The 23846-nt window shown below is 38.2% G+C and overlaps 8 protein-coding genes across 17 annotated transcripts; 5 read left to right on the forward strand and 3 right to left on the reverse strand.

Annotated features, from left to right (window-relative positions):
* The first annotated feature begins 1471 nt into the window (after nt 1-1471).
* On the forward strand, nt 1472-2071 carry LOC108557537 (mediator of RNA polymerase II transcription subunit 9). Its single transcript, XM_017914083.1, has 3 exons — nt 1472-1676; nt 1753-1858; nt 1916-2071. The coding sequence occupies exons 1-3, from the start codon at nt 1579-1581 to the stop codon at nt 2051-2053; spliced, it is 342 nt and encodes a 113-aa protein (XP_017769572.1). The 5' UTR covers nt 1472-1578; the 3' UTR covers nt 2054-2071.
* Nucleotides 2034-2333, forward strand: LOC108557539 (uncharacterized protein NCBP2-AS2 homolog). The gene has a single exon (XM_017914084.1). It carries the CDS (start codon nt 2056-2058, stop codon nt 2311-2313), a length of 258 nt encoding a protein of 85 aa, XP_017769573.1. The 5' UTR covers nt 2034-2055; the 3' UTR covers nt 2314-2333.
* LOC108557536 lies at nt 2308-3040 on the forward strand. Its single transcript, XM_017914082.1, has one exon. The coding sequence runs from the start codon at nt 2330-2332 to the stop codon at nt 2948-2950; it is 621 nt and encodes a 206-aa protein (XP_017769571.1). The 5' UTR covers nt 2308-2329; the 3' UTR covers nt 2951-3040.
* LOC108557533 (GTP-binding protein 1) lies at nt 2980-5867 on the reverse strand. 2 transcript variants are annotated; one of them, XM_017914073.1, is made up of 6 exons: nt 5274-5867; nt 4420-5198; nt 4219-4363; nt 3749-4067; nt 3387-3694; nt 2980-3324 (listed from the first exon to the last, which is right to left on the reverse strand). In XM_017914073.1, the coding sequence occupies exons 1-6, from the start codon at nt 5460-5462 to the stop codon at nt 3121-3123; spliced, it is 1944 nt and encodes a 647-aa protein (XP_017769562.1). In that variant the 5' UTR covers nt 5463-5867; the 3' UTR covers nt 2980-3120. The 2 variants fall into 2 exon arrangements, with proteins under 2 accessions (XP_017769562.1, XP_017769561.1); XM_017914072.1 differs by having other exon boundaries at nt 2980-3327; nt 5274-5866.
* Nucleotides 5868-6231: 364 nt separating this feature from the next.
* On the forward strand, nt 6232-13925 carry LOC108557534 (leucine-rich repeat flightless-interacting protein 2). Of its 7 annotated transcripts, none has more exons than XM_017914078.1 (8): nt 6232-6711; nt 7979-8247; nt 10704-10934; nt 11081-11190; nt 11247-11554; nt 11618-11821; nt 11885-12069; nt 13060-13925. In XM_017914078.1, the coding sequence occupies exons 2-8, from the start codon at nt 8167-8169 to the stop codon at nt 13168-13170; spliced, it is 1230 nt and encodes a 409-aa protein (XP_017769567.1). In that variant the 5' UTR covers nt 6232-6711; nt 7979-8166; the 3' UTR covers nt 13171-13925. The 7 variants fall into 7 exon arrangements, 6 of the variants coding, with proteins under 6 accessions (XP_017769567.1, XP_017769568.1, XP_017769569.1 ...); XM_017914076.1 differs by lacking the exons at nt 6232-6711; nt 7979-8247 and adding exons at nt 10000-10625; nt 12614-12724 and having other exon boundaries at nt 13060-13134; XR_001890863.1 differs by lacking the exons at nt 6232-6711; nt 7979-8247 and adding exons at nt 10001-10625; nt 12247-12388 and having other exon boundaries at nt 13060-13146.
* A 362-nt stretch (nt 13926-14287) lies between these two features.
* On the reverse strand, nt 14288-17037 carry LOC108557532 (acylamino-acid-releasing enzyme-like). Of its 3 annotated transcripts, none has more exons than XM_017914070.1 (10): nt 16998-17037; nt 16852-16929; nt 16598-16800; nt 16383-16546; nt 15787-16325; nt 15324-15732; nt 15136-15270; nt 14780-15080; nt 14519-14728; nt 14288-14454 (listed from the first exon to the last, which is right to left on the reverse strand). In XM_017914070.1, exons 2-10 carry the CDS (start codon nt 16864-16866, stop codon nt 14349-14351), a joined length of 2082 nt encoding a protein of 693 aa, XP_017769559.1. In that variant the 5' UTR covers nt 16867-16929; nt 16998-17037; the 3' UTR covers nt 14288-14348. The 3 variants fall into 3 exon arrangements, with proteins under 3 accessions (XP_017769559.1, XP_017769560.1, XP_017769558.1); XM_017914071.1 differs by having other exon boundaries at nt 16994-17012; XM_017914069.1 differs by lacking the exon at nt 16998-17037 and having other exon boundaries at nt 16852-16987.
* Nucleotides 17038-17141: 104 nt separating this feature from the next.
* Nucleotides 17142-18428, forward strand: LOC108557535 (U2 small nuclear ribonucleoprotein A'). The gene is made up of 5 exons (XM_017914081.1): nt 17142-17254; nt 17341-17488; nt 17546-17898; nt 17954-18082; nt 18143-18428. The coding sequence occupies exons 1-5, from the start codon at nt 17173-17175 to the stop codon at nt 18184-18186; spliced, it is 756 nt and encodes a 251-aa protein (XP_017769570.1). The 5' UTR covers nt 17142-17172; the 3' UTR covers nt 18187-18428.
* LOC108557510 lies at nt 18420-22672 on the reverse strand. Its single transcript, XM_017914040.1, has 2 exons — nt 21571-22672; nt 18420-19039 (listed from the first exon to the last, which is right to left on the reverse strand). The coding sequence occupies exons 1-2, from the start codon at nt 22670-22672 to the stop codon at nt 18420-18422; spliced, it is 1722 nt and encodes a 573-aa protein (XP_017769529.1).
* Nucleotides 22673-23846: the final 1174 nt, after the last annotated feature.

A 23846-nucleotide genomic window follows, 5' to 3' on the forward strand; every position in this document is an offset into this window, starting at 1 on the left:
TTTTTAACTATCTTCATAACAATTATATTTTATTTACAAAGTTTTTAAAAAATCAAAATGTACACATTCATATTTTTCTAATAATAATAATTTATTGGCCAAACGTTAATAAGAAGAAAAAAGAAAGTACAATTTATACATAAATAAATATTAACATATAATAAAAATATATATCAATAGGCTGGCCGAAGGGCATATTTTTCTAAATTTCTCGATAAGTTATTTACAAAACTTATTTTATAAAGTCTAATTTACTACTTAAAGTGTAGTTTAACTATCTTATAATTCTATTGACAAATCATTCAAATGATCTAGATTTTATAATCTTTATGGACTTCAGTCCATCCAATCAAAGGACTCCCAAATATTGTTGCCTACATAATGCGAGTGTTTTGGCTTTCTAGAATTTTTAGCCCTCCACCCCGTCGTCATGAAAAACATATTTCAATGAAAATTCAAACAATAAACAAAGTACATGTAAATCTTATGTAATTATTTAGGGAATTATTATAACATTCTTTTTTTAAATGACTTACAAAATTAATTGCATCAAACAATACTTTTTATTTTATATTGAATTCCTATATAAGCAATGAAGATATTTAGAAAGCTAGAAATCATTATACTACATATTGTTTTTTATGGATTTCAACAAAATTTTAAAAAATCAAATACAGTGGAACCTCGCTTAACGAGCATAATCCGTTCCAAAGTTTCCTGATTTTTACTCGTATAGTGAAACATTTTTTCCATATAAACTAATGTAATATACGATAATGCGTTCCATTTTACGAATCATTTTTCTTACAATTTATTTTATTTATTAAGGGAAATGCTTGTTAAGCGAGGTTCCACTATACTTATTTAACAGTTCAGTGGAACCTCGCTTAACGAGAACGTAACCCGAACGACAGTCATCGAACATCTATGTATTAATTTATTTACCGCGACAATCGTTCTTAACTTTTTGTAAGCAGGGAAATATAAAGTGAAACTCTCTTAATTGCATCTAGAAAGTAAGCATTAACTATATTATATTATTTATTATTTTGTTAATTAAAAGAAAAAAACAGAAACTTTATTTAAATAAGTGAAAAAGAGATATTAATGATAAATAAAGCAGTAACACTAGATTCATGTCTGTCAATGTTTTGGAAACAGAGATAATAGACAACTAAAGTAACATTTCTTTATCATTACGCACTATTTCTGGCAGCTACTAGTACTTATTAACAACGGTTGTTTTTTTTTATATGAATCACCCTGTATAATAAATAAACATATACCGCCTTTCTTAATTGCGTGTAATGTTGGTTGCCTTTTATAATTATTTTAGTTTTAGATGTTATTATTTTATTATATACTATTATGTAAGATTTTTAGTCTTATTTAATGATTTTTTTTTAATTTAATGCGAAAACTTGAATATTATAATAGTTTGTTTTATAGTTTCTGGTAGGTCCTCTATTGGCGATCGCGAAAGTTGATGACGTTCGATGTTAAAATTTGGGAAGCTCGGGAGGGAGCTTTGTGGACGAAGCTTCGATATGATTATTCAACGTTAAGGATGTGTTAAACATGGACATTGCAGAGCAGCAAGTTGATCCGAACAGGAAGATTACTGTGGACGAATTGAACTCCGACATTTTGCCAGTGATTTACGAAATTATTAGAAGGTTAGTTTAAAGTGACAATATATAAATAAAAATAAGTCCCTATCAGTGCCAAACCATATTTACGCGTTTGTTTCAGCATTGAAAAGGATCACCACGATAACACCGTAAAAACACGTGAATCCCAAGACTGTTCTCTCAGGGTGCTTGAACTTCAGAAAAGGCTTGAACAAGTCAGATCGGAGGTAATTTCCAAACATATTTTGATTATCATGAGATTAATCATATTATTTTCACTTCAGATTAAACTCCTGCCTGGTATAGAGTTTAGCAAAGAACAGCAGCTGAGCAATTTGGAGTCACTAAAAACCCAGCTGAAGTTGAAGCAGAAATTATTACAGAAATACAGATTCCTAGTGTTTGATGTGCAGCAGTCCTAAGAATGGTGTTACGTTTGATTCTTAGATATTTGGCAAATAATGAACAGTTGGTACAGAAACTGAGTGAGTCTTATCCCATTCAGAGAGCAGCCAGGGCAGTGGCAAATGTAATAACCAAAGGAAAGAGTGTTGCGGAAGAGCAGGATCTCAAAAAGAAATTAAACCCTCTCCAGTTATTTGCCAGACTTCGTCGATTTACTGATAATATCAAAAAAGAAATTGAGGAGGCTAAGGAAGAATTGAACCGCAAAAAGAAATAATATATTGATTTTTAAAATGTCTTCAGTAGTTTATATGGATTTTGATGATGAAGATGAAGAGTACAAGATGAAACAGGAAGTTTTGTTCAAAGTTGAACCTAAGGAGTTATTCAATAGGATTCTCTTATCATTTATCCCACCTGTAGGGAGGTTTTCAAGAGTTTACTCAGACCTCCTGGGCCCTCTTTTAGCAGTATGCGCTATGGTATTTCTCTTAAATGCGGGATACTTGTTCAAACCTAACAATATTTTGCTTTCTCCCAATGGCTTCATGTGTATTTATATATCAACGATGATCATAATCATGTATCTGACCTTACGTTTTCACCCAAACCACCTGGACTTCGTTCAATTGATTTCGCTGGCCGGATATTCCCTGTATGGTCATATCCTGGCCATAGGGTTACCCTTCCTCTTCTTTCCGGACAACAGATTCTTTTTCTTATGTTTAATAATTTTCGGCGGATCCAGTACTTTCAAACCGATCATAGCATTCAATAGAATCTTTCACGCTCCCGTTTTCAGGCTACTGATCGGCACCATCTTCGGTCTGATCCAGTTGCTGGCCATCCTCTTTACCCATCTCGCTTATATGCATCCAACGTTCATCTATGGTGGAAATGTGGAAGCGGTTTAGAAAATACATAGTCAAAGAAAGGTGATGTATGAGTGTATAAAATTTTCTTTCTTTGTTTATATGTCGAAATAAAACATGTTTTAAAAATTACTTTTGTGTTTTATGTCTTAAAGACTAAATTTTGGGAGGGTTCGCGATTATCATCGTTTTAACGGTTGATGGTTTGTATTTTATTGTACTTTAGTTCTCGACGTTTGCTGGCTGATGAGGTCGATTCCGCTAAGATCCACGGTCACCTTGTTGGCTACGTTGTTCGATCTGCCGCGACCGCCACGCTTTCCTCGTCCCCTCTTGTTTTGCTGCGAGCGCTGCTGATCAACAACCTCCGGATTGTTCTCATTGTTATTGCTATTCTCGTTTGATGTTTCGGCCGACTGCTGTAATATAATATCATTAACAAACTAATGGGTTAATAATACTTTTAGGGTGGTGCAACCTGCTGATGTGATTGGTGCGTGTGTCCAGATGATTGGTTGTGGTGATTGAACCTTTGATGATTGTGATGATGCTGCTTAGCCAATTTCGCCCTCGCGCTCTGAGCTGCAGCGTTGTTTTGCGCTAAAATTCTGACCACATTGCCTACGGCTTTCGTCCGACCTTCTCTGAAGACCATCCTCTGGCCCGGGGTCATGTATTCCGGATACTTGATAAACCTAAAGTGGATAGTTGCTTTGTCCCCCGTCCTCAAACACTCCTGAGACATTGACAGGATGCTAGCAGTTTGCCGGATGCTACCGCAATGTACTACAATTTTTTTAAATCAATATCAGACAACTTAAACATCCCGACCTGTTTTACCCATAGCCTGATAACGCGAGCTGATTGTGGTTGGATGATGCAACACCAAGATCTCGCCCTCGAATTCCCAACAGGCTTGTGGATTCAATACCGGCGATACCATAACCATGCCCTTGCGAATCTGCGACCTCTTGATCTTCTTCAAAGCGAAACTAGCCGTTTGGCCGGCTCTCACCTCTTTCACTACCATCCTTTTCCTGTGTATGCTCTTCACCGCTATTGGTTGAAAATGACCCAGAGGATCCGGTCCCAGCATAAGCGTGTCATTCAATCGGATAACTCCTTTGAGCGTTGTACCAGAAACCACTGTACCAACTCCCTTTATAATAAAAAAAGATATACAAAATTATTAATATAAAATTGATGAATCAACATGCAGTATCATTGCGTCATTTTATAATTTTGTAATAGGAATCATCAATTGTGCAACCCGCATTAAGCAATATTGCATCATTAAGATGATAACTTACAGGTACTGAATAAGTGTCATCAATTTGAAACTCGGCTGGTTCGTTCTCTTGGTACTCTGTTCTGGTCGTTAACAAATTCAGGAAAGTTTTCAGCAAGTCTAAGTTCTCGCCTGTCACATTTGAGACTTGGAAGATTGGACATAATCTACGAATTCAATATAAATGATATATATTCGCATCTGATTTATTTCGATTAATCACCTTTCGGAAACGAAGTTTGTAGCGCTTAGCACCACGTCGTCTGTGCTTTTTACCATCACTGGTACTTTTCTGCAGCCTGGAGATTTAAGTATCCGCACCAGCATTTTTAAGTTGTTCTGCAAGATGTTGGCTGGGCACATGTCGATTTTCGTTACCACCACAAATACTGGTACTGATAATGCTAGAGCAAGCCCCAGATGTTCCTTAGTCATACCGATTATTCCCGCGTTCGCTCCGACCATAAGCATACCAAAATCAGGGGCATGTCCAGTCATTCCAAAGACTGTGGTCTTTAAGTACCTCTCATGACCAGCCAAGTCAATAAAAGTAATAACCTTTGAGCTTCTCTCACAGATTTTCACCCAATCCAGAGAGCCATGCTCTGGCCTATTCACAACTGAACCCTGGTCATCAAAACCTAAGATATCATTTCCCACTGAGCTGGTTCGGCCTGATTCCATTTCATGTTTATGTCTGAACAACCTCTGCCTGGCATGGCCTCTACCATTATCCAGATCTCCATGGGTCAGGACACCTAGCAGTGTGGACTTGCCAGCATCCACATTACCCACAACAGCCACACGAATTTCAAGGAAATCACTTTCCCCCAAGACCCTGCGAATCAGATACTGAACCAATACACCTCTACCCTCCTTTCTCTCCCGTAATTTAACACAGCTACATTCCAGGGTGGCGGAAAGGGATTGTAGGGTGGCCACAGCTGCCTCCAACTCATCCTCTTTCAAACCGCTGTCGTCGCCATCCTCAGCGCCGCCTATCTGTGGGCGAACCAAACAAAAATAAAAATAAATACTGTGCCCATCATATGGAGAACAAAGAAAGCAAAAACAAACCTCCAAAATAACTTCCCCTCTGCCCTCACCAAGCTGCTGCTTTATTCTCCTAAGCAGCAACTCATATTGTTCCTCGGAGGGGCTGATTAGGATGGATCTTCCGAGGATTTGATCGAACTCGTACGCGGAGCCCTTTTGCGATTTATCCGCGAAAGTGCTCAGCGCTTCTTTGTTATCGCCCTCGTTCATTGTTACTACTGTTCGAAGACTAATTCAAACCCGTAGCAACAACAACATTTTATGTATAAACACAATTGTTTTACACAATATTGCAACTAGATTTCGTTCACGAAACTAAGTCACCCGCGGGAGGGAAAGTCTACTCCTGTTGATTTTTTCTCTTTCGTTTACTTCTCACTCGCACTCTCTCTCCCTTTCTTCGAGAATTACCGTGTCTACGTAATCACTTCTATTGCTCCTGATGAGCGATAGACTACTGCTCACTACTGCTGATTTTATGTCGATTAATTGCTAAAGCTCGGCGGTATTTTTGTAACTGTCAGTGAGCTAAAAAATAACAGAAAACAATCGCTATTTTAAGGATCTGTGTATTTGATTGCGCGCCATCTTGAGCGCGACTTCACAAAACAATGCGACCCAGCTGATTGATTGTGTAACATAATTAAGCGGGTTCACGATAGTTTGAATGCATTGTTTGAAAGTTGGTTGGTGTATATGCCGTTATACCGTTATCCTATTGTATGTTTGGATAATTTACTTAAGCTATTTGCTTAATTTGAAAGAAAAAGTAGGCGCGCCGCATTAGATTGCCAACTAAGATATAAAAAGATAAGATTAATTGGGTTGCAACTTATGGAGATTGGGTTCAATGGTTATGTTATTTGTTCGACTGGGAACAACTAGAAGTTGTAATCTTCAAGAAATAAATTTGAATAAACGAAGAATTTTGTTCTTGGCAAACTTTTCTTTTTTATGGTTGGTAGTTGTGGTCGGAGCTGTGCAGTTTTTGTGTTGGTAGGATCAGTGGTCGGCGGTGTTCGCGAACCTGTCAATCGTGTGGAAATGTCGTCACCGTGTTTGCCGTGAGCAGCGGAGAGAGAGACCACACCACACATGTGTGATAATTCGCGAAAAGTGTCCGAGCCCGAAAAGCGCGACCCCCCGAAACCGTCACCTTATCTCCAGCCTTGAGATATGAGCCGCGTCCTGGACACCTGAGAGTCGTCCGTGCAGTGGCTCGTGCCCAGTTTTCATACACCTGTGTGCCTGCTCTGCATATACACACATTCAGGAGGAGAGAGGAGAAGAACTTGGATTTCCCACCCTTGAGAAAGGTCGTATCAGCAACAATACGACACACCAATTGCCTGGGGGTACAAGATCTTGGGAACAACTGTAGCACCAGCGACAACAGCGAAGGTCGAAGATGAGAACGGGGTTGGAGTCCACACCCTAACGACGATACCGTGCTGTAAAAGTAAGTATATGGCAAGAGGAGTGTTAACAATCCAAAAAAGAAAGAAAACTGCCTTTTATTGGCAATCAACCAAGTGGATAAGTAGCTTAGAGCCCCAGCAAAACCACCAGAATACTTGGAATTCACAACAGAACCATACTTCAGAGTTTTTGACACAATTCAAAACACCTGTCACCTGGGTTGATTCACCTTTACTTCCAACCATCGAGGAGAAGGAGGAGGTGGATGAGATCCTCCCAATTGTTATTCGTGTGGCGCCCTCATTTGATCCCATCCCAAATTCTTGCACCAGTTCTACTTTGAAAATAGAATCGTTCTATTTTTATTTGTTTTAACATTTCTCTTTATCTCTCTCCCTGAAGATGTTACATTCTTCTACCATTCATATGTCAGAGACAGTGACAGCAATCAGCACACTTACAAAGGAAGAAGAGTGTGAGACAGAGAAAGAGAGACTTCTCAAGCACACATACCATGAACACCCATGGAATGTTTTTATAGACCAATGTCCAGAATGCGAAGCAGAGGTTGAATTTTAAATTTCCTCACCATTTGAATGTATCCGCATAATCACGTTTTAATTTTAGACCGATTTGTCATTTATTTATTCGGAAATCGTCGCGACGATCGCAACGCATCTATCGGCGCGCATTTAATTACGGTTCATGCCACTTGTGTTGCCTAGACATATCAATTGCATAATATGATTCATTACGTGATAATTTGAAAATGCGAAAATTAAATAATAAAATATAATAAATAGTATATATTTTTTCGACAAATTCATTGTTTTTTCTATATTTAAATTAAATATAGAAAACCTATTTTTACAGACGACAGAATATTAACAAATAATAATAAACATAATTTATTTCATATATGCTCCAAAAAATAACGATTTTCTACATTTGCAGATATTCTTAAATAGGTTTCTTTGAAATTTAATAATTAGAAATTTGAAGGTAATAGAGCGTAAATTAAATTTACCATTAATTAAGTAATTAGGCATATTTTTGCAATAGTTGTGAATATTATTCATAATAATTTAACTTAACTATTTAACTTTTAGCTATATAATATTACATGGATGAAAAATATAATATTTATTATTTTATTAGTTTTATGAATAAAAATACAAGAGTACATTATTCAATTTATTTAACTGTCCATTTGTCGTGCTCAATTTTGTAATGTTGTTGCTATTGAATGTGGTATTATACAGTATTATCTGTGCTTATGTGTTTTTATTTGATTTGTTGTCCTCTAGGTGTTCCTCATCCCCTTAGTGTGCAGTCAGTCTTACGTGAACGACGAGTTCGCGTGTTGTTATTGTGTGTCCGTCCAGCTTAATTGTAACACCATCAATAAATCCCTTTGCAAAGTGGAGTTATAACACCAGGTTCGAGTTAAAGAAAGCCAGCAAAAGTACACAACACTGTGTTTGGCACCAACGAGATGGACAGCGGAGGCGGCCGTAGAAGAGTGGCAGCGAAGTCGTCCGCCGAAGACCAGGCGCTGGATCTAATCGCTAAGGAGGTAATGTAATCAACCCTTTTACAGGCCAATAGGAAAGTACGCTCGTTACATCTGCTAGTGTTTACATCTTAGCTTTGTCGAGGATGATCGCACTAGGACTTAGGTAGGGACTTCATATTCTGCGAAAGAAACCCAAAGAAATTAACGGTCACGTGCTGTTGCACTTCCGTCCCCGTCTATTAATAGTATGTAGAGCGGGGCGCGCGCTCGACTCCGCGTTCGAATTAAATTCAAAATAGCGCAATGCACGTTTCCCCTCAGGTTTTGTGCGAACGCGCAAGTATCTTCATCATTTTTTTTCATCGTGAGTGGTGAGTGATGAGACATACGAAGGAAATGAGCGGTAGGCGGGATCCCCTTTCGCTGCAGAGTGAGTAAAAGCGGAAGGAAGTCGGGTGGTTCGAGGGGGAGCCAGAAATAAAACTTTTGGTCTTTTATATTTAAACTTACTGCCACGCGTCCTTTTTTTTGTTTATTTTTTTTTCGTCCGGTTCTCCTATGCAATTCCATCAATCTAATCTATTTGTAGAATATCGAGAGAAAAATGACCAATTCTGTCTTTATAGAATATTCTAAATGCTTCTTTAAACAACCATGACTTTCTATTGGTACTTTCAATTCGATCAGAAATATTTATAGACATAAACATTTGCTTCCATTCAATATGCAGAAAATACATATGAAAATACATATGTTGCTTGCAAAATCAATATATCCGACTCTATTGTACAATGCTCATTAATCTGAAGAGCACGTTGCATGGAAGTCATACTTTTAAGTGGATTAACGTTGCAGTGGTGTTTTTGTTGTGTAAAATCAAGTTTGTATGTAATTTGCACTGAAGGAGATTGCTATAGCGTAGATATCTTTATTTACTGTTTCATTCCTAGAGTTTGTTAATGTCATCAGTGATCAGTTTTAATATCAAAAGTATTTTTGATAGCAATAGTTTTAAGTTAAACTACTTGCATTTACTGAATATTGTTGCTATTATTGAATCACAATTGCTTCAAGGGTGGTAATATTCATATAGTACCTATTTCCTGGTTTGAGTGAGTGAGAGATTTGGATGAATAGGATGTACGGAGAGGAGGATGTATGATGGGGGAAGTGAAAAAAAAATAGGTGGATAATAGTAGATATGTCTAGTCTAGTTTGTGGTAAAGTAACCCCGCGGTTATTTTAGGAGAATGAACTCGGTTGTATATATAAGTGCATATAGCGCCATGCATTCGGATGGATGTGCGAGGGGGTTTTCTGACGGTATTTATATATATGAATAGCATAGTTGAGCGTCTCCGCAGTCGCGTCAAATCCTTCCTTCTGTTTGCTCGTATTAAACAATTTCTCCAGTTACGTGCGATTGTTGTGTGCGTGTTTTGTTTGTCTTTCATTTAACGTCGCGACAAAAGATGACCATCATTATACACTGATCCTACTATCTCGGTTGTTGCAACGGCGGTTTTCGGGAAGGGAGGACTTTCGAAAAGATTTGGGTGGACACGTAGGAAGAAATAATGGTGGCCGCTCCCCGTCTTCTCACCATGGACAATCCCAAATGGGATCTGGTCATGCGGTCCACGAAGATGTTGTCGTGTGGATCGTTGGCCGACTGTCTTCTGCCCGCTCGACGTCTCTCCGGATACGATTTCCTCGGCGCCGCCATCCAACGCGTTCCCCTTGCTACAATTGCTCTGCAGTCAAAGAAATCCGTGAGTCTCATAATGGTTTTCAAATATTTCGCGCTTATCGATATCAGAGTAAGCGTAGCGGGGCCTGCGTGTATGTTAGAATGGAAAAAAAAGATATATATATGTTAGTTTTAATCGCAACAGATATGGAATGCCACCACAAACATGCGATAAAAGCCTAATCACTTTGCGGGAAGGTAACCTTTCACTATTAAATACATAGTCGCGCGACGAGTTATGTTTTCGTGGTTAGCCAGTTAGTTTAGTACTTTGAAGACCTCTTCATTTGGTGGGAAACGTGTAAAGAGAGAAAACGAGGAAGAAGCAGAGTGGCGGCATTCCGCGGCGATGATGTCAGAGGATACCGGTTTGAGTACTAGGTACAGCTCGAGCGGCAGTTGCGATTCAATCGCAGACATCCTCAACCAGCTGAACCCCTCCTACGGTGATGATGCTGCGATCAAAGTCGATGATGCTGTTGCTGCAGATGACGTTGATGATGCTATTGCCGTAGATGACGAAGACGATAAAAATGTTGCTGCCGTCAGCACGCCGAGGAGGCAGGACAGTGGTTACGATAAGAGCATTGATAAGATTGTCGTGGATGATGCGGCGACGGCGGTCGTACCTTCGGCTCCCGTGGAGGGCGATGCTATAAACCAATTTCTGAACAGCGAAAATGATTCCGTAATACAACGTTTTCTCGCAGTTTATTTTATGTGTTGTGCGCGTACTTTTTGCTAAATGTCGTTATTGCTTTTGCAGGCAGAGGCGCGGCTCCTGGCACGAAGGGCGGCGAGAGCTGAGGCACGAGAGATTCGGATGAGAGACCTGGAAAGGCAACAACGCGAGCAGGAGGAAAATGCTGATAAGCAATTCGATATGCTTGCGGAGCCGATGATCCGAAGAACTAACAGCAACACCTCCAGGTACTTGTCCAGCCGAAGATCCTCCGAGGACTCGCTGGAGGACACCGGTAGCTTACGAGATCTTAGGGTATGTTTGTGTTTATTTATATTTATAAGTATGTTCTCGTTCGTGCGTGCGGTACAAACAACTATTCCACTGTGAATTTTTTATTTGGCTGTCGTCGCAGTGTCGCAATGCTATCCAACGTGATAATACAACATTTAACCTTGCAGCATGAACTCAAGGAGGTCGAGGAGAAGTTCCGCAAAGCGATGATTGCCAATGCTCAGCTGGACAACGACAAGGCGGCCCAGACATATCAATTGGAACTCCTCAAAGACAGGTTCGTGAGTTCTTCAATTTTAATCAATTATAACTAAACTAGTGAAAACCTCGTAGGTTGGAGGAGCTGGAGGAGGAATGTTCGCAGTTGAAGCGGGAGCACAGGGACAAGTGTAGGGATTTCGAGCAACTGAAGCGGTTAACGACGCGGCTGAAGGAAGACCTGGCCGTGGCGCGGGCTGAACTGGAAGAACGCGACAGACTGATTTCCGAGAAAGGTCTGGTGATTATCGCTGAGGAAGAGTCGGTCAACGGCGGTGAGGAGACCACGGATGGCATTTCCAATGGCCAGACGAGGCTAAGGAAGGCGCTAGTCAGTGCGGAGAATGCTCACCTATTGGAACACGCAGGCGAAGGCAGTCTAGGTAAATATTTCTCAATCAAACTTATTTTTTGTAAACGTGCTAAATATGTGAATTTGCTTGTAGATGTACGGTTGGGAAAGTTTGCGAAAGAACGTTGCGAGCTCCAGGATCAGATTAGTCATTTAAAGCTGGAGCTGGAGGAGGAGAAGACCAAGAGGCGGAAGCATAGTAGTGTTGGTGGTAGTGGCGGCACCAGCGGCAGTGGATTAGGAACGACGCCCAACGGACCCAATTACGATTCCGATTTGGAGGCTGCTGACATTCAAAGTAAGCTGCAACATTTTATAATATTCAGTATATCTAATAATAAATGAAATCATCGTATCAAAGGGGAGGCCTCTAAACAGTTGGCCGAGTTCAAGTTCAGAGCCCAGAAAGCGGAACAGGATGTAGCCACCTTGCAGGCGACGGTGGCGCGCCTCGAAAGCCAAGTGATTCGCTACAAGTCTTCGGCGGAGGTATCGGAAAAATCCGAGGAGGCTCTCAAACTAGAAAAGAGGAAATTGCAACGCGAGGTCAGTATCATTCTTAATCTATTAGTTTTTAAATTAATGAGAGAGTTTACTCGTAGCTCAAAAAGTTTAAGATCCTATAAGCTTCTTCTATAATTTTACTCAATTGCATTATTAATACCTAATCCAACGCTTAATTATTATTATGATTTTTTTTGTTTCTTTTGCACCTACTTGCAGGGCACCCTAAGTAGTTGTAGTAGCTTAGACGATGATACCAATAGCGATAGTGATTAGTAAAGCAAATAGCTAAACATAATTAAAAGTAGTGCAGAGAAAGAGAGTGAGTGTACTTTGAGGCAAATGAATAAACACGGAAAAGGTCAGGCCTGTGAAATACATTAATAATTACATAAATAACCGTGATTGTCCCTCGTACTTCTTAAGCTCGGAGCAAATTTTTTATTTCGTTTTTAGTCTTTTTGTATCCACGTTTGTATGCGTTCATTCATTTGACCTCCTGTCCGTTATATTGATGTTATCTTTCTCTATTTTGTTTCCCTTTTCTCTATTGTTTTTGTTGTTGGTGGTGAAATGTCTTGTGTAGGTTAGTAATTTAAACCAATTGATGCTCGTGACGGAGGCCTCAAGGTCCGCACTGACCGAGCATTGCAAACGGCTGCGGCGCAAATCTTTGGGACTTCTTCCATTCTATTAAGTTAGTTCAGCAACAACTGTTTTTTTTTGTTTATATTTGTTTCTAATTTCAATTCTTTATTTTCTTTGAGCCGCATGCTTTACGTTACTTCTTCCATAACTTGAGTCTCGATGACTCCGTGCGTAATTGATTCTTTGAATCAAGCGAGCGCGGTTGTCGGGACTCTGAATCAAATTACATCTTCATTAACCACAAGCGTTATTTCACTTCTATGTTATTAATCACCGTCTTGTGCCAGCGTTTTTGATTTCTTGTTGTTGATGTTGCTGCCTGTATACATGCCTTCGTATCATCACTGTGTTATTTAATGTATTTTCTTCGTGTGTTCTCTGTAGGCGAGGGAGGCGCAGAACAGGGCCGAGGAATTGGAGCTGTCCAACACGCATCTGCTCAAGCGATTAGATAAGTTAAAGAATGCAAAGTCGGCGCTGCTTAAGGAACTTTGACAATCAACGAACACTTAGTGCGGTCTCAATTAGTTCTTAACCAATTATGGATATATACATATATATGTGTATATACATATATATTTATATATGTTTTACTTAAACCTAATTTATTTTGTATGGATAATAATAATCGATCGAACATTTATGATGAATGATATGCGGCGTCGAAAGATAAGTTGTTATTGAAGGAAGATATTAATCAATTGGCTTAGTTTATTTTGTTTGCTTCTGGCGCTTTTACGGATGGATTTTACGAAAGGGAATAATAATAAGTAATTAAATTGATAAGAATATTTTCTAGATATTCATGTATATATCTATATATATGTACATATATATGTTGGCTGAGATGTTGGTTGTGTAATTCGCGTGTGCCATACAATTTTGTTTTAAATTTTTAATCATTTCCTTGGATTGGCGGATACTTATCATTGATTTTCAAAAGCCACTAAGTATTTATTTCCTGAGGAATTCGACGCTTATTTAATTTATTTTTCCGTTTGGTGATTGAAAACCGATCTGCTAATTGATCCATTTACAGACACTCGCACATATAATATATGTATGTATATATAAATATATAACACAAGATATGTTATATTCTTTTAAAATCGTGATTGATTATATTTTTTATTTTAAAATCTTATTTTATTTTCTTTTGTATTTACGCAAAAAAGGCGTTAATTGGAAAGAAGTGTGCTTGAATTGGGGGGAGGGATTTGCTGCTGCGCCGAAATATGAAGAAGAAAAAAGAATACTTAACATACCTTCTCCTTTCCCCCACGCCGGCGATGATTGTTTTCATTTGTAGAAGAAAAATTGGAGCTGATGATTCGTGTATATGTAGTATAATGATGATGACGTTGTTGATGAGCGGAAGCAAAGAGAAAAGAACAAAAAATATTTCGCGTGTAAATAATAAGTGAACGGGAAAAAAAATGTGATTTTAATTTTATTTATCCCTCACGAAATGAAAGGTAAATAAATAATCCCTAATTATTACTCTTCTATGATATAGTATATATATGTATATTTTTCTTCTTTTCTCTCTCTTTCTTAAGACTTGGACAAATATTGGTAAAGGTGTTTACATACGTAAAAAAAATAAATAAAATAAATGAAAATGTAAAATATATTATATACAATTAACCGAACAACGAGTTTGCGTTTATTTCTCAAGCCTTGTTTAGGTGTTCGCTGAGCCACATGGCCGTGGATATGATGTTGTCCATTTCGTTGGGTACCGTTCCCAAAGGATGATTGTCATCATACAAGTTCAATCTGAAAAAGGATGCCGTTAAGAAAAATAACAATATTTACCCCGGTGCATTTGAATATTAATTACTTTGTGATGATGTTGTTGGATCTGAGACGATGATGGTATTCGATTCCTTGAGAAGGCGGGACACGCAGATCTTTTGTCCCGATCTGTAGGAGGGTTGGCGCTTTAACTTTGTGGACGTGCATTATCGGTGAGCATTTGCGCATCTTCAGGAGAATGTCCTCGTCTATTTCGCCAACCTGCGTATACTCCATGCCGCTTTCAACGTAACACCTGTACAAGAAACGTTAAGATTGTCGGGGTTAACTTTAATTGAGCAATTACCAATCGGGAATGTCGCTTGTGATGCTCATGGAGGCGATGTCAATGACGGGATTGCGGGCGACAACCGCGTGGAACATGTCCGGATACTGTCCGCTGAGATGGGTTACTAGAAAACCACCGTGGGACCCGCCCACTAAAGCCACTCGCTTCTCATCAAGATATGGATATCTGTTCAGTACAGTTTTGGTGGCTAGGACGCAATCGTCCACGTCGGATCGTCCGACTCGTCCCAACAGGAACTTGACGGAAGCAGCTCCGGCGCCGATTGATCCACGATAATTGATCAACACCATTCCGTAACCTGACGCGCACAAACAATTGTTAAAATGCAATAGCAACTGAGGAAACTAAAAAACCTTGGGACAAGAAGAAGCATCCTTCTAGGAACAAGTTGTTGGCATAGGCACTGTGCGGGCCACCGTGAGGCCATACGATCAAAGGTATCTTGGATTCGGCACTCTTCGGTCCTAAATAGATAGCGGTGAAATCTCCTGCCAAACATGAAAATAAAAGAAACCGTCCTTATTCAGCATTTGATTATTACTTATTTCATCGCCGTTCTCCTGTTCCAGCTCTAAATACTCCCACATGTAATTCTCCGAATTCTGAAGACGCTTTGATGCCACTACTTGAGTGACGCTACAATCATTCAAATTTATAGAAACTAGCTCGTCTCTTTGGAAGAAACTGCGCCTGTTCATCAGCAGTTTTGTGCCTCGAACGTCCAATACTAATTGACTCCCATTCGTGTACTCCATCTCAGTTATCTCTTTACTCTCTAAATTGACCAAGTACGAATTTACAGTATTCTTTTGATTTGTGTTCACGGCGATCCTCCCGTCCTGCGTCCAACATCTCGTTGGTAATTTTGGTGTGTAAAAACCATAGAACGATTTGCCCTCAGCAATCTTTACTTCTTTTTCAACCACATCGATGATAACCGTTATGTCGGTCTGTAATAATAACCCACTTGTTTTTATTATCTAACTTTGTAACTGTATACCTACATTATCTCCAGCTAATGGCAGTTTGGCCTGAACCAAAGACATGCAATCGTTGTGCGCTCCTCCATCATTCCTCTGTAGCCAAACTAATTTGCCTCCATCTGGAGAAATCCGTGGAGATTTCACCGATTTACCGGGCAATGGAAGCTCTTTGTACTCTTCATTTACCAGATCCAAACTAAAAATGGAGCTCGTGCGGTTCGTGCAATAGATGAGACCGAGTTTCCTAGGCTTGTTGCTGTACGCCATGCCAAAAATGCTTCTGTCGTCGCTGCCCCAGATTGGTTGTGCGATGGAAACATCTCGTGGTATCGCATCCAGTAGCTCGAACTTGTCCTTCTGCAAGTCATAGATCACCAGCATGGGATACACCTTACCCACCAGTTGCTCTCCCCAATCTTGCTCATACTCCATAGAACGAAACCCATCACCTTCCTTATCCTTGGGCCTCAGATTAATTGCAGTTGCTTTATCCACCTTCCTCTCAGCAACAAACAATAGCTTGTTCTCAGATGGAGAGAATTCAAAACTCGCAAACTCACCTACAAAATACAATCTTATCAATGCTTATTGCACAACAACAAACAATTGCATAATACCATCAGCATAAACTTTTCCATGCAGATCCAAATTGGTCAAATCAATGGATTGCATCAAACTCCCAGCTTCCCAGATCTCAAGATACTGAATGTTGCCCTTGCCATTTTCCATATCTCGAACTACAGCCCTCAATTTTTCACTCGGCGAAATAGTTGATATTACTCTTAATTGAAAACGTTAATCATGTAATTTACAACTAATAAATCATACATACTCATCACTAATATCGCATGGAAAAAAATCACAGAACTTTCCATCTTGTTTCAGAACATGATTCTTCATAAACTTGGTAGTCTTTCCTTTCTCAATATTCCTCTGCGACCAAACTGAAATGATGCTCTGATCAGCATTAATCCTTGCGCTTTGCAACGCAGGCGTTTGGGCAAACGCCTTGTACATATTAATGCACTCATTAGTCTACGATGGAACAAAGTTATTAAAAAAAAACAACCTATTCATGTGAATTACCTTAGTTGAACACATTATGTTGAACTGCTGTACGTTAATAATACTACGTGACTGAGTGCTGACCAATCGAGTGAATAACTTTATCATTAAACAATTAAAAGTAGATAATCAGTTTGTTTCTAAAATTAACATGAATGTTTACCTACTCAGCATAAAAATCTAATACGACAACGAGCACAATAAGTTGCCTATGTAATCGGTATCATTCTAAATGCAAAGTTGGTACAATTTGTTGTCATCAAATCAAACATATTTTTAGCGTGCGTTTATTAACGTTCACTTTTATTTTATTAAGTAAATGTTCTTGTATAATCAACAAAAATGGTAAAATTAACGGCGGAAATTATACAAAACTCTTTTCAGTACATAAACGCTGTAAAAGACCGTGAATTGGATTTACGTGGTATGTAGTATGTTTATTCCTCTGTGGAATCTAATTTTTAGGTTAAATTGTAAATGTGTATTATTTTTTGTTTATTTGTTGCTTAGGTTATAAGATCCCAGAAGTCGAAAATTTGGGAGCCACGGGTGACCAATTTGATACCATCGACTTTTCTGATAATGATATAAGGAAATTAGATGGATTTCCCTACTTGAAGAGATTGAAGTGCCTTTTGTTGAACAATAATCGCATCATGTTAGTTTATTGTATCACTTAATTCTAATACATATTATTAACTTTTTCTATTTCCAGTCGAATTGGTGAGAACTTGGAGGAATACATCCCTAATCTGGAGAGCTTGATTTTAACTGGAAATCAGCTGGAAGAATTAGGAGACATAGATGTATTATCAACTCTACCCAATTTGACTACACTTAGCCTGTTGCACAACCCAATCACAGCTAAACCACACTATAGACTGTACATTGTCCACAAGTTTCCTAATTTGAGGCTTTTAGATTTTCGCAAGATTAGGATGAAGGAAAAGGAGGAAGCGAAAGCGCTATTCAAGAGCAAGAAGGGCAAGGAATTGCAGAAGGAAATCGTTAAACGCGCGAAAACTTTCGTGCCGGGCGCCAACGTACCTAGTATAATTAAGAATGCCGGTAATAATTAATTACATTTATTTTATCTTGATAATATAACTGTTCTCGATTTTAGGATTATCGGAAGAGCACGTTAAGAAAATTAGAGAGGCAATCAGCAATGCCGGTTCACTGGACGAGGTTGAAAGGTTACAGAGGCTGTTGCAAGCAGGCCAGATCCCCGGCGATGATATAGCTACTAATGGTTGTTTTCCTTTATTTCTCATTGAATTCCTTATATTGTATTAATTATGGTTGATTCTAGGTGGACCGCCAGTGGAGCAGATGGAGGTGGAGAACAGCAATTGAGCATTGCTGACAGGTAGAGTATGGATGGGATTTGATTTTTTTTATTTTTGATGTAAAAAATATCCAATATTAAGTTGATAAGAATTTATAATCATTTGTATTTTTTTAAAAAGTTGTACACATGAGTTGTTTTTATATTTTTGTTTCCATACTACTACTACTATCTTAAGTTCATAAGGGTCACGAAGAAGCGATACTGTATTATTTAGGGGTAAAACAATAAAGCGTCAGATTCATTTAAAGTTATTTCTTAATATTTCGACTGCGAAAGCTACGCCGCTGCATAATAACCCAATGATAAGTATGTAAAAGCTGGACTGCAGATCATACAATGTGAACACCACGGGTTGGTTAGTGTCCACACTGTATTTGCTGCTGATCTGCATCGATTTTATCGTCAGTTTGATTATGACGTCTTTGTACCATTTGCGCGGCAGTCCGGCTTCTATCAGTTTATCCAGTATTTTACTCATATCCTGGTAGAACATAGAGTCCCTGTGTACTAGATAGGCGAGCATGTACGTCTGCGGGCACTCATCCACCATGTGTTTGGTCACCTTTTCCTTCTCAATTAAATACATGTACTGTACCTTTGTCTTTCGGGATAGCAACGCCTGATAACTGAAACCTTTCGGCTTTAGGTACAGCTTCCTATCCAGTGATTGGATGTGGGGGTGATTCGATCCTGAGAACGTGTCTCTCAGATTTCTGGAGCTCGTTGATATCAAATATCCGGAGTTGTCCAATTCTTCCAAGGTGTTAATGTTCTTGTAATAACGCGGATTGCGGATTACGTTCACCAGTGACCCTTGAAAGGAGGTGTTCAGCAACAATGTCAAAATCAAGAGTGACACTGCCAAAACACAAAAACATATATTAACACTAAACCTACCTACAATGCATGTATACCTATTTATGACTAACGTATTTCGTATTGGATATGACAATTCTCCAAAAATAATATGAGCAGATTTGAAACCTTTTTTTCAATCAACAGTTTTGATGCATTGGTCATATAAATCAATGTTCTGTAACCTGTGTTGACAATCAGATCACATGATTTAGGTAATGAAAAATGTAATTTTATAACATTAAATTATTTACTAAATATCTACAAAATATTTTTGCAGGTGTAAAAAGCTTGCAGAACGCTGTTTTAAATTAATTACTTTTGGAACTCGATAATAAATTCTTTCTTGACTTGACGTAGTAGTACGAGTTTTGGAAGAGTAATGTAAATCTTTTAAAAGATAAATTGACCGTTGGAATATAGTGGAAATATTAAAACTTGTTCTAGACCTGCAATATCACAACGAACCTTGACGAGTTTAATCAGTTTCAAAATTTCCGGATTTTTACTCGTATAGTGAAACATATTCAAAAATACACATAATATGTGTACACAAGTTTTAAAAATGATGTAGAAGGCGCGCAAACCGGGACTTCTCATCGTCACTCATGCGAAACGTCGATCGTTAAGCGAGTCATATTTCTTACAATTAATTTTGCTTGTTATGCGAAGTGCTCGTTAAGTGAGGTTCCACTGTATTTAAATTAATTTGAAGCTTATTTTTTTTATTGTCTTTGCTATATATAATAATTTGTCAGCTTCTTTCAATTCCGAGCAGAAAATTTTGCAGTGATCATCTGATTACCATTATAGTTTTGATATATTTGCCAATTATCGGTAAAATTCACATTTATCGTCGGCTTCAAACATTTACATCATAACCTCGCATAGTGCGGCTGCGATCAGTTCAGTTATATATCAAAACAAATTAAATTTTAATTGAGCAAAATATAACTAAATTCTAAATAAATAATATACGAAATTATTTATTTACATATAAATTATTCTTTTATTTTCCTCTATTCAGTCATTTTTTTGTGTGGTTTATTTTTTTTATGTAGTTTTTCCATTCGTACGGATTTAAACAGTCCGGTGGAACCAATTGCTTGCATTATGCGAGGTATTGCTGTAATTCAATTATCGATAAATGAATGTGAAATTGTTGAATCTTTATTTCTTCGTATATTTTTCTATATGAGTGACATTTGTTGGAATTCTTTGAACATATTTTGTGTGCATATTTACAATAATCATTTATGACCTAAATCTGTAACTATAGTGGAAAATTAATGGAAGTGTTTGGCTTCAATTACCAGTAATCTCGGTAAAAATACCTTAAAGTTACAAATTTAGTTCATTTAATTTCATAGTTAAGTCTGTTTGAAACCAAATCCAAAATTTATATATTCATAACAATCTCAATATAACGTTTTTACTTCTAAAATCATTCTAATTAATTATTATTAATTGAATTAGTTGTCGCAAGAAACAACTGATATGACATGCAAGAAATAATGATCGATATTATTAATTAAATAATTGTATAATATTAAATTATAAAAAATATATTTCCGCGAAAAAAAAACTTTAACTGGCAACGAAGACTTTCTGAAAATTATACACTCAATATAATGCGGTTAATTGATTCCGTGTAATATAAAAACCGCGTTAAAAAAAAATTAGAATTAATACAAATTGGATTATTATATGCAACTCAGAATTAGTACAAATCAGATAAGATCATATCACGTTTTATGGAAACCTAATTCTATTTTTTTACCAAAATCTTGTACTCTTTCATATCAATCAAATTGAAACTGTCATTCTTTAATCATATTTTTGTCTACTAATGCATTTGAGGTAGATGTATCTATTAATACCTATATTTTTAAATCTTTCGTCTGTTAAACGAGATAGTTTAAAATTTACATCTGGGAGTGATACGTTCTTTAGAAGCTTTAAACCATTAGGGAAATAGCGTTTTAGTGATTAACTTTTTAGATTTCATATTTAAATCAAATTACATATGACGATGAAATCTAGAAAATAACAAACTAAAATCAGCGTTAAACTAATATTTAATATGTTGCAGACAATATGAAATAGTTGTATGATTCGTGGAATTTAGAGTAATAAGTTATTTATGTCACTATTCGGTGATCTAAATACGTATTTCATTTTTAAGTTTAACAAATTATTGTGCAAACTATTATTTTGTTTTTTTTTATTATTTTTCGAGTTCAATAATCAATGGCATTACAATTCAATTACGGTTTCAATTGAAGGTATTCAATGTAAATAGAAAGCACGATTGTAAATGCAATGAACGAGGTGGATGTAACGTGCACAAACAATAATAAATATTGCAAGGCACAAACAGAACAGACATTATACATTGTATAGCGTTACGTGTCGTGAGCAAATACATGTGTTGTGCTGCTCAACCTCATGGCCTAGTTGTGTACGTTAATAACTTGCGTATACAGTATTTCTAAATAAAGAATCAAATAAATTACGAAACAATGGAATCTCACCCAAGTAGATTTTTTCTGATAGTAGGTTGTTGAAGTGATGCCAAGGGGCCGTGTCGAACAAGACTTGAAGGACGTCGAAGATGGCCCAAGAACGGTGTCGGTGATGATCCGTTACGTCGAGTCTTCTCATCAAAAGCAGGCATAGATAGAATGAGATTACAGTGGCGTAGAGCAGAATCCAGAGGGTTGGACAGAAGGTAGCGAAGAGCGATGTCCAGCCCGGTTTTCGTCCTTCCTTAGGAACTTCCACGCACAGCTGATCATTCTGTACGATGGATGTGAAGAGTAGCTCCGGAGCGTTATAGTTCTTAAGGAACAATTGATTACAGGAGACATCCGTTTCTCCGGTATATAACTCATTAATGGATCCAGTCGCTGTGCCATCGAGTTCCCTGGAACCGAACAGCTGCCCATCGTAGGGCTCGTGCAATTCCAATGTTAAATTGAGCTCCAAAGCTATGGTGGTGAAAACCATATAATCCATGCCTTCAAAGCCACCGTTGTCCATTCTTAACGTAGTCGGAGGAGTTTCGAAGAGCGTTCCTCTAATTGTGTAACCGTTATAATCAAGATCATAGAAGGCTCGCAGAATCCCATCAACGTTCGTGATCTTAAAAGTGCTCGTTTTATTCGTGTAATAGTTATGATAGAAGACCTTCAATGAGCCTATTTGCAGGATGAGCAAATTTTTAAGTTTCATCTTGAAGCTTTCGATGAAAATCTGGGTGAGCGGTGTTTTAGAGATTATTAAAAAGTTTGTCGTTGCTTTATATCGGTAATGACGAAATCTGGCCAGAATATCTCTGATCTCCATGATCCGATCGGCAGCTAAGAGAAAGTTATTAGAAACATGATTGTTGCCGATTGAGAGATTTCGGTGATCTCTGAAGATCCTGAAGGAGTGCTTCAATTGCGGAAACGCAGTCCTCAGCAGTAATTCGCTCAACGTAGTATTGGAGCTAACTAAAGTAATGGTCGACGCGTTCTTGAAGTACCAACTAAGTAAGGTATGCACATTTTGATCCAGATCCGGAGGATCGTTGGGGATTTCCAATTGTCGAGATGATGATGTCATGATGAGCAGCAGTAGTAGCAAGTACATGGTTTGATCGGCATTGTTTTAATAGAAGAAAATAAATTGTTAAAGTCACCAAAAATAATAAGAATAAAAACGAATGGATGATAATGATAATAATGAAGACAAAAGTGCCAACATTGATTTGTGACGCTTGTCAGGGGGCGCGGCGAGTTTAACACAATTTTTCTTAGTCCAAGATACTTGGTAAACAGAGCCGTTCATCAAATATTCAATTCCCAATTGTTGTGTTCGCGTGCGTAAATTCAAATAAATCATAAGAGCAAAACACACACGCAGGACATAACGTTGACGAGACAAAAGTCCTTTAATTCTCATGCAAATGAAAAATAAATCGAGCAACTCATGAAACATGCAAAGAAACAATATCCTTCTGTTTATTATTTAAATAAATATAATTTATGATTTATCTGAGTTTATTCATTCCCATTATGTTATCATTATTAAAGTATTAGCAATAATAGTATAGTACAGCGACAAAGGTAGGTAAACTGGGCGATGGAGAGACGGGAATCGGGCGGAGGCGCCGGTTGTGGCTGTTCTCATTTCCGGCATTTCGGTGGGCAGCAGGGATTGCAGGGGCAGGGACACGGACATCCGGGTATGGTGGGACATCCGTACTTGAGCTTACATTCGACCGGCACGCAGCAGTTCATAGGTACGTAATACTCCACAGGCACGTAGCACTGTGATGGCGTATAGTAGCAGTACCGGAAGCAGTTCGAGTCGCACATCTTGTCTTCAGTTCTTTTGAATTTTCGATTCGACTGGTAGCTGGAAGCTCTCACACGCGAGCGTACCTTTTCACGGGAAATTTTGTTCTGAATAAACTGTGTTATTGTGCTCTGCAACCGCGGTAACGCTAACGTCTTTTGTTTAGCACAAGCCTGTCATATTCAAAGATATAGCGAATGCACACACAAAAAAAATAACCGGAAGTTAGCACTTGGCGACGAAAATATAACAAATTATTTATTCACGCTTCAGTTCAAAATTACGTTTCAAGATGTGCGATAAGTCAGCTGCGGTCAACGATCGCAGCTTCAATTACAGCTATTATACCCCGTCACAGTGCTACGTTCCAGTGGTATATTACGTACTTATGAATTGCTGTGTTCCCGTCGACTGCAAGATCACGTACGGCAAACCTGTCATCCCCGGATACAGGCCCTGCTCAAAA

The sequence above is a fragment of the Nicrophorus vespilloides genome, unplaced genomic scaffold (genome assembly GCF_001412225.1).
Source record: "Nicrophorus vespilloides isolate i.1.1-1 unplaced genomic scaffold, Nicve_v1.0, whole genome shotgun sequence".
NCBI classification, from domain to species: Eukaryota; Metazoa; Arthropoda; class Insecta; order Coleoptera; family Silphidae; genus Nicrophorus; species Nicrophorus vespilloides.

What these genes read in the sequence shown, in the direction of transcription:
- LOC108557510 (XM_017914040.1), bottom strand. Translation starts at nt 22,672, where the DNA reads ATGTACTTGCTACTACTGCTGCTCATCATGACATCATCATCTCGACAA. An exon ending in ATCAGAAAAAATCTACTTGG is followed by an intron (nt 19,040 to 21,570) that starts GTGAGATTCCAT and finishes GTGTTTTGGCAG; the next exon opens with TGTCACTCTTGATTTTGACA.
- LOC108557533 (XM_017914072.1), bottom strand. Translation starts at nt 5,462, where the DNA reads ATGAACGAGGGCGATAACAAAGAAGCGCTGAGCACTTTCGCGGATAAA. An exon ending in ACAAACTTCGTTTCCGAAAG is followed by an intron (nt 4,364 to 4,419) that starts GTGATTAATCGA and finishes TTGAATTCGTAG; the next exon opens with ATTATGTCCAATCTTCCAAG. An exon ending in CGCACCAATCACATCAGCAG is followed by an intron (nt 3,328 to 3,386) that starts GTTGCACCACCC and finishes ATTATATTACAG; the next exon opens with CAGTCGGCCGAAACATCAAA.
- LOC108557535 (XM_017914081.1), top strand. Translation starts at nt 17,173, where the DNA reads ATGGTAAAATTAACGGCGGAAATTATACAAAACTCTTTTCAGTACATA. An exon ending in TTGAACAATAATCGCATCAT is followed by an intron (nt 17,489 to 17,545) that starts GTTAGTTTATTG and finishes TTCTATTTCCAG; the next exon opens with TCGAATTGGTGAGAACTTGG. An exon ending in CGATGATATAGCTACTAATG is followed by an intron (nt 18,083 to 18,142) that starts GTTGTTTTCCTT and finishes GGTTGATTCTAG; the next exon opens with GTGGACCGCCAGTGGAGCAG.
- LOC108557534 (XM_017914076.1), top strand. Translation starts at nt 10,287, where the DNA reads ATGATGTCAGAGGATACCGGTTTGAGTACTAGGTACAGCTCGAGCGGC. An exon ending in GTAGCTTACGAGATCTTAGG is followed by an intron (nt 10,935 to 11,080) that starts GTATGTTTGTGT and finishes TTAACCTTGCAG; the next exon opens with CATGAACTCAAGGAGGTCGA. An exon ending in AGAGGAAATTGCAACGCGAG is followed by an intron (nt 12,070 to 12,613) that starts GTCAGTATCATT and finishes TGTCTTGTGTAG; the next exon opens with GTTAGTAATTTAAACCAATT.
- LOC108557536 (XM_017914082.1), top strand. Translation starts at nt 2,330, where the DNA reads ATGTCTTCAGTAGTTTATATGGATTTTGATGATGAAGATGAAGAGTAC.
- LOC108557539 (XM_017914084.1), top strand. Translation starts at nt 2,056, where the DNA reads ATGGTGTTACGTTTGATTCTTAGATATTTGGCAAATAATGAACAGTTG.
- LOC108557537 (XM_017914083.1), top strand. Translation starts at nt 1,579, where the DNA reads ATGGACATTGCAGAGCAGCAAGTTGATCCGAACAGGAAGATTACTGTG. An exon ending in ATTTACGAAATTATTAGAAG is followed by an intron (nt 1,677 to 1,752) that starts GTTAGTTTAAAG and finishes CGTTTGTTTCAG; the next exon opens with CATTGAAAAGGATCACCACG. An exon ending in TTGAACAAGTCAGATCGGAG is followed by an intron (nt 1,859 to 1,915) that starts GTAATTTCCAAA and finishes TTTTCACTTCAG; the next exon opens with ATTAAACTCCTGCCTGGTAT.
- LOC108557532 (XM_017914069.1), bottom strand. Translation starts at nt 16,938, where the DNA reads ATGATAAAGTTATTCACTCGATTGGTCAGCACTCAGTCACGTAGTATT. An exon ending in TGGAAAAGTTTATGCTGATG is followed by an intron (nt 16,326 to 16,382) that starts GTATTATGCAAT and finishes TGTATTTTGTAG; the next exon opens with GTGAGTTTGCGAGTTTTGAA. An exon ending in TGCCATTAGCTGGAGATAAT is followed by an intron (nt 15,733 to 15,786) that starts GTAGGTATACAG and finishes TTATTATTACAG; the next exon opens with ACCGACATAACGGTTATCAT.